Source organism: Cherax quadricarinatus, unplaced genomic scaffold (genome assembly GCF_038502225.1).
Source record: "Cherax quadricarinatus isolate ZL_2023a unplaced genomic scaffold, ASM3850222v1 Contig2615, whole genome shotgun sequence".
Lineage (NCBI taxonomy): Eukaryota > Metazoa > Arthropoda > Malacostraca > Decapoda > Parastacidae > Cherax > Cherax quadricarinatus.
The window spans coordinates 35,682-43,308 of NW_027197641.1; the positions used below are offsets into that span (position 1 = coordinate 35,682).

General features: G+C 47.3%; 1 protein-coding gene across 1 annotated transcript; it reads left to right on the forward strand.

Moving 5' to 3' along the window:
* Nucleotides 1–5,053: 5,053 nt before the first annotated feature.
* On the forward strand, nt 5,054–6,713 carry LOC138851892 (neuropeptide F receptor-like; the record flags this gene model as incomplete). Its single annotated transcript, XM_070081414.1, has 1 exon — nt 5,054–6,713. A coding segment is annotated over exon 1 (564 nt), but the record flags the coding sequence as incomplete, so codon positions are not given.
* Nucleotides 6,714–7,627: the final 914 nt, after the last annotated feature.

A 7,627-nucleotide genomic window follows, 5' to 3' on the forward strand; every position in this document is an offset into this window, starting at 1 on the left:
GCTTGGTAAGCTGCCCTGGAGGTGAGGGTTCAACTCTACTGGCTTGGTAAGCTGCCCTGGAGGTGAAGGTTCAACTCTACTGGCTTGGTAAGCTGCCCTGGAGGTGAAGGTTCAACTCTACTGACTTGGTAAGCTGCCCTGGAGGTGAAGGTTCAACTCTACTGGCTTGGTAAGCTGCCCTGGAGGTGAAGGTTCAACTCTACTGACTTGGTAAGCTGCCCTGGAGGTGAAGGTTCAACTCTACTGGCTTGGTAAGCTGCCCTGGAGGTGAGGGTTCAACTCTACTGGCTTGGTAAGCTGCCCTGGAAGGAAAGGTTCAACTCTACTGGCTTGGTAAGCTGCCCTCGAGGTGAAGGTTCAACTCTACTGGCTTGGTAAGCTGCCCTGGAGGTGAAGGTTCAACTCTACTGGCTTGGTAAGCTGCCCTGGAGGTGAAGGTTCAACTCTACTGGCTTGTTAAGCTGCCCTGGAGGTGAAGGTTCAACTCTACTGGCTTGGTAAGCTGCCCTGGAGGTGAAGGTTCAACTCTACTGGCTTGGTAAGCTGCCTGGCTTGGTAAGCTGCCTGGCTTGGGAAGCTGCCTGGCTTGGGAAGCCAAGTAGTGGGTTACTGCTAGAAAAAACAGCTGTGAAAGATATTATTATTGTCTTAATTAATGTTCAAAACAAGGCCTATTTATTACCTTAATTACTCTAATTAAGGTAATATATGGAGATGACGCAGTGAGGCTGGTGGCAGTGATGACGCAGTGAGGCTGGTGGCAGTGATGACGCAGTGAGGCTGGTGGCAGTGATGACGCAGTGAGGCTGGTGGCAGTGATGACGCAGTGAGGCTGGTGGCAGTGATGACGCAGTGAGGCTGGTGGCAGTGATGACGCAGCTTCACAACATTCGAAACATCTGGGGAAAAGCAAAACAGTGTTGCGTCACTGTTACTCTGGTCAACAATGTTCAGTAATAACAGTGATACGTCACTGTTCGTAGAGTCATTGTTCATACATTGTTCATTCAGTGATCATTCATGCAGTGATCAAGGTAGTCATGAAACAGGTGGTCTGGTTGACAACGCTCTCGCCTCACACACTAAGTCTCCGTGGTTCAGTACCCGGCACGGGTGGAAACACTGGGCATGTCTCCTTACACTTGCTGTCCCCTTTCACCTAGCAGTAAGTAGGTACCTGGGTGTTAGTCACCTTACACCTGCTGTTCTGTTCACCTAGCAAACAAGGAGGTACCTGGGTGTTAGCAGACTAGTATCGGTGGCATCCTGTGAGACAAAATTTAGAGGACACAATGGGAATAACAATCCTCTATAATGTACTGACTTTCTTGGGTTATCCTCTCTGGTTAACCCTCCCTACCCTGGGTTACCCTCTCTGGTTAACCCTCCCTATCCTGGGTTATCCTCTCTGGTTAACCCTCCCTACCCTGGGTTACCCTCTCCGGTTAACCCTCCCTACCCTGGGTTATCCTCTCTGGTTAACCCTCCCTACCCTGGGTTATCCTCTCTGGTTAACCCTCCCTACCCTGGGTTATCCTCTCTGGTTAACCCTCCCTACCCTGGGTTATCCTCTCTGGTTAACCCTCCCTACCCTGGGTTATCCTCTCTGGTTAACCCTCCCTACCCTGGGTTATCCTCTCTGGTTAACCCTCCCTACCCTGGGTTACCCTCTCTGGTTAACCCTCCCTACCCTGGGTTATCCTCTCTGGTTAACCCTCCCTACCCTGGGTTATCCTCTCTGGTTAACCCTCCCTACCCTGGGTTATCCTCTCTGGTTAACCCTCCCTACCCTGGGTTATCCTCTCTGGTTAACCCTCCCTACCCTGGGTTACCCTCTCTGGTTAACCCTCCCTACCCTGGGTTATCCTCTCTGGTTAACCCTCCCTACCCTGGGTTATCCTCTCTGGTTAACCCTCCCTACCCTGGGTTATCCTCTCTGGTTAACCCTCCCTACCCTGGGTTATCCTCTCTGGTTAACCCTCCCTACCCTGGGTTATCCTCTCTGGTTAACCCTCCCTACCCTGGGTTATCCTCTCTGGTTAACCCTCCCTACCCTGGGTTACCCTCTCTGGTTAACCCTCCCTATCCTGGGTTATCCTCTCTGGTTAACCCTCCCTACCCTGGGTTACCCTCTCTGGTTAACCCTCCCTACCCTGGGTTATCCTCTCTGGTTAACCCTCCCTACCCTGGGTTATCCTCTCTGGTTAACCCTCCCTACCCTGGGTTATCCTCTCTGGTTAACCCTCCCTACCCTGGGTTACCCTCTCTGGTTAACCCTCCCTACCCTGGGTTATCCTCTCTGGTTAACCCTCCCTACCCTGGGTTATCCTCTCTGGTTAACCCTCCCTACCCTGGGTTACCCTCTCTGGTTAACCCTCCCTACCCTGGGTTACCCTCTCTGGTTAACCCTCCCTACCCTGGGTTACCCTCTCTGGTTAACCCTCCCTACCCTGGGTTATCCTCTCTGGATAACCCTCCCTACCCAGGGTTATCCTCTCTGGTTAACCCTCCCTACCCTGGGTTACCCTCTCTGGTTAACCCTCCCTACCCTGGGTTACCCTCTCTGGTTAACCCTCCCTACCCTGGGTTATCCTCTCTGGTTAACCCTCCCTACCCTGGGTTATCCTCTCTGGTTAACCCTCCCTACCCTGGGTTATCCTCTCTGGTTAACCCTCCCTACCCAGGGTTATCCTCTCTGGTTAACCCTCCCTACCCTGGGTTACCCTCTCTGGTTAACCCTCCCTACCCTGGGTTACCCTCTCTGGTTAACCCTCCCTACCCTGGGTTATCCTCTCTGGTTAACCCTCCCTACCCTGGGTTATCCTCTCTGGTTAACCCTCCCTACCCTGGGTTACCCTCTCTGGTTAACCCTCCCTACCCTGGGTTATCCTCTCTGGTTAACCCTCCCTACCCTGGGTTATCCTCTCTGGTTAACCCTCCCTACCCTGGGTTATCCTCTCTGGTTAACCCTCCCTACCCTGAGTTATCCTCTCTGGTTAACCCTCCTTACCCTGGGTTATCCTCTCTGGTTAACCCTCCCTACCCTGGGTTATCCTCTCTGGTTAACCCTCCCTACCCTGGGTTATCCTCTCTGGTTAACCCTCCCTACCCTGGGTTATCCTCTCTGGTTAACCCTCCCTACCCTGGGCTATCCTCCCTGGTTAACCCTCCCTACCCTGAGTTATCCTCTCTGGTTAACCCTCCTTACCCTGGGTTATCCTCTCTGGTTAACCCTCCCTACCCTGAGTTATCCTCTCTGGTTAACCCTCCTTACCCTGGGTTATCCTCTCTGGTTAACCCTCCCTACCCTGGGTTATCCTCTCTGGCTAATCCTTCCTACCCTGGGTTATCCTCTCTGGTTAACCCTCCCTACCCTGGGTTATCCTCTCTGGTTAACCCTCCCTACCCTGAGTTATCCTCTCTGGTTAACCCTCCTTACCCTGGGTTATCCTCTCTGGTTAACCCTCCTTACCCTGGGTTATCCTCTCTGGTTAACCCTCCCTACCCTGGGTTATCCTCTCTGGCTAACCCTTCCTACCCTGGGTTATCCTCTCTGGTTAACCCTCCCTACCCTGGGTTATCCTCTCTGGTTAACCCTCCCTACCCTGGGTTACCCTCTCTGGTTAACCCTCCCTACCCTGGGTTATCCTCTCTGGTTAACCCTCCCTACCCTGGGTTATCCTCTCTGGTTAACCCTCCCTACCCTGGGCTATCCTCCCTGGTTAACCCTCCTTACCCTGAGTTATCCTCTCTGGTTAACCCTCCTTACCCTGGGTTATCCTCTCTGGTTAACCCTCCCTACCCTGGGTTATCCTCTCTGGTTAACCCTCCCTACCCTGGGTTACCCTCTCTGGTTAACCCTCCCTACCCTGAGTTATCCTCTCTGGTTAACCCTCCTTACCCTGGGTTATCCTCTCTGGTTAACCCTCCCTACCCTGGGTTATCCTCTCTGGTTAACCCTCCCTACCCTGAGTTATCCTCTCTGGTTAACCCTCCCTACCCTGGGTTATCCTCTCTGGTTAACCCTCCCTACCCTGGGTTATCCTCTCTGGTTAACCCTTCCTACCCTGGGTTATCCTCTCTGGTTAACCCTCCCTACCCTGAGTTATCCTCTCTGGTTAACCCTCCCTACCCTGGGTTACCCTCTCTGGTTAACCCTCCCTACCCTGGGTTATCCTCTCTGGTTAACCCTCCCTACCCTGGGTTATCCTCTCTGGTTAACCCTCCCTACCCAGGGTTATCCTCTCTGGTTAACCCTCCCTACCCAGGGTTATCCTCTCTGGTTAACCCTCCCTACCCTGGGTTATCCTCTCTGGTTAACCCTCCCTACCCTGGGTTACCCTCTCTGGCTAACCCTCCCTACCCTGGGTTATCCTCTCTGGTTAACCCTCCCTATCCTGGGTTATCCTCTCTGGTTAACCCTCCCTACCCTGAGTTATCCTCTCTGGTTAACCCTCCCTAAACTGGGTTATCCTCTCTGGTTAACCCTCCCTACCCTGGATTACCCTCTCTGGTTAACCCTCCCTACCCTGGATTACCCTCTCTGGTTAACCCTCCGGAGTTTAAAATCCCAACATCTACAACCACAACACAACTCTGGTGGAAAATCACATCTTAAAATCACAGAAATTCTCTAAAGTAAAAAACGAAACTCGATTGGTCAGTAGGGGTGGGCGGTGGGCTGCCAGATGTGGGCGGGGTGGGTGCCAGGAGAGCCTATATAAGCACCGGTGAGAGTGGCACAGTGCCACAGCGTTAGAGGGCCACGCGAGGAGGTGGTGTGCTGCGTACTGTGCCTGGCTGCCTTCACTTATCTGCCACAAACATTCACCAACAAGCTGATATATCGCAGCTCCTGGCCTTCTCTGTTTATCTGTACCACCCTCGCAAATTAGTGGAATTACGTTCATTTGTTGCCTAAAGTGCACAGAATTTGACAAAATTAAGGAATTTTGGTGTAACTTGTGCTAAAGGTAGCACTGTTTATGTAATTTGTGCTAAAGGTAGCATTGTTTATGTAATTTGTGCTAAAGGTAGCACTGTTTATGTAATTTGTGCTAAAGGTAGCATTGTTTATGTAATTTGTGCTAAAGGTAGCACTGTTTATGTAATACTGGCGATAACGACACATTTCTGACCTCTTGATTATACCTAAGTGATGTAACTGTAATTGTGGTTATGTACCAGAGGATTGTGGTTAAGCCAGAGGATTGTGGTTAACAGCCAGAGGATTGTAATTAACAGCCAGAGGATTGTGGTTAACAGCCAGAGGATTGTGGTTAAGCCAGAGGATTGTGGTTAAGCCAGAGGATTGTGGTTAACAGCCAGAGGATTATAGTTAACAGCCAGAGGATTGTAGTTAACAGCCAGAGGATTGTGGTTAAGCCAGAGGATTGTGGTTAAGCCAGAGGATTGTGGTTAACAGCCAGAGGATTGTAATTAACAGCCAGAGGATTGTGGTTAAGGCAGAGGATTGTGGTTAAGCCAGATGACTGTGCTTAAGCCAGAAGACTGCAGTCAACAACCAGATAGAGGAATTATTAAAAGCGATCATCGTGTAAGAGACTGTCTCAGTCAGCCTAGACAAGAGTAATTAGAACAGCTTCACTGGCTACGTTTGTTGGGATCTTGATCACTGTACATAATACAAGTGTAGCGGTGACTCCAGGTCACTGCTGATGATCAGCTGGAAGATACCAACACAGTCTACCAACATCACTCCTTGTCTGGTCTTACAGGTGACGTGTTAACAGCTTTCTCGTGTTTTGAATATACTGAACACGGCAGTTTCCTTCATGTGGTCGTGTAGGAGGTCTCTTGTGTGTTCGACATGTTGAGCACCGCACTTTACGTCCTGTGGTTGTGTACGTTGTGACTAAACTAGTAAATAATAATGCAGAACAGAGAAACAATGTGTGAAATATCTCCCTATCCTTTTCGCCCAGTGTGTACATAGTGAGATGCATGTCATATGTACATGTATGATGTGTACACCTATATATGTCAACATACATTAGCTCCATGTACACCTGTAACCATCGACTGTTCAAAGAAAGTTAAAAACTTAAGTGCTGTGTGTACATGGCCTGACATGTGCGTTGGAAATGCTTGGAGACTCACAGTAAGGTACACAGACATACACAGGTGAGATGTACACACCGGAGTGGCAAGGAGTGTCTGGAGGAGTGGAGGACTTCCCTCCATCCTCCATGTCTCGAAGCATCAAAACTGTAGACTCCATCAACCTCGACTCTACTGACGTGAACCCCATCAACTTGATGGCTCTTGATAGAAACCTCACCAGTTTGGCCCACAACCTCTCTCACTTCTTCAACCTCACGGCTGGCCTCAACGCCAACCTCCTCTACAAGTTCGAGAGGAACAGAGGGGTGAATGACGCAGCTTTCTACACGCTACTAGCCAGCTACATCACACTGATCCTGGTAGGAGCTACAGGGAACTCACTAGTGGTGATAGCTGTGGTCAGGAAGCCAGCCATGCGCACCGCTCGTAATATATTTATTATTAACCTGGCAGTGTCAGACCTGTTACTGTGTCTGCTGACTATGCCACTCACACTAATGGAGCTGCTCTCACAGTACTGGCCCCTGGGAAACACACCCTTAGCCTGCAGACTAGTGGGCACCCTGCAGGCTACCTCCATCTTTGTCTCGACTATATCAATCACCGCCATAGCACTGGATAGATACCACGTGAGTCAACTACAATCTCTCTCTGTCTCTCTTTCTATATATATATATATATATATATATATATATATATATATATATATATATATATATATATATATATATATATATATATATATATATATATATATATATATATATATATATATATATAACCACTATCTTCATGCTAGTGAAGGGTTCCTTAATCCAAGGAAATAGAGCTACGCTCCTCTCCCTCGGATTAAACTATATTACCTTTCATTCCCTAAATGTTGTATAATCCATTTGGGTTCAGAACTTTCCTACGAATATAATATAAATCTCCCTAAGCACCCATAATAATTATCATGTAATATAGCAACATAAATTATTATTATTATTATTATTATTATTATTATTATTATTATTATTATTACTATTATTATTATTATTATTATTATTATTATTATTATTATTATTACTATTATTATTATTATTATTATTATTATTATTATTATTATTATTAATACTATTATTATTATTATTACTATTATTATTATTATTATTATTATTATTATTATTAATACTATTATTATTATTATTACTATTATTATTAATACTATTATTATTATTATTACTATTATTATTATTACTATTATTATTATTACTATTATTATTATTATTATTATTATAATTATTATTATTATTATTATTATTATTATTATGAGGGATGAAAGAGGATGGTTCTGACAGAGTCTGGGCAAATGTACATAAACACATACACGCCTCACTCCAGGAAAAGGATCTTGGAGTGAGTATAACACCGAGCACATCTCCTGAGGCACACATCAACCAGATAACTGCTGCAGCATTTGGGCGCCTGGCAAACCTGAGAATAGCGTTCCGATACTTCAGTAAGGAGTCGTTCAAGGCTCTGTACACAGTGTACGTCAGGC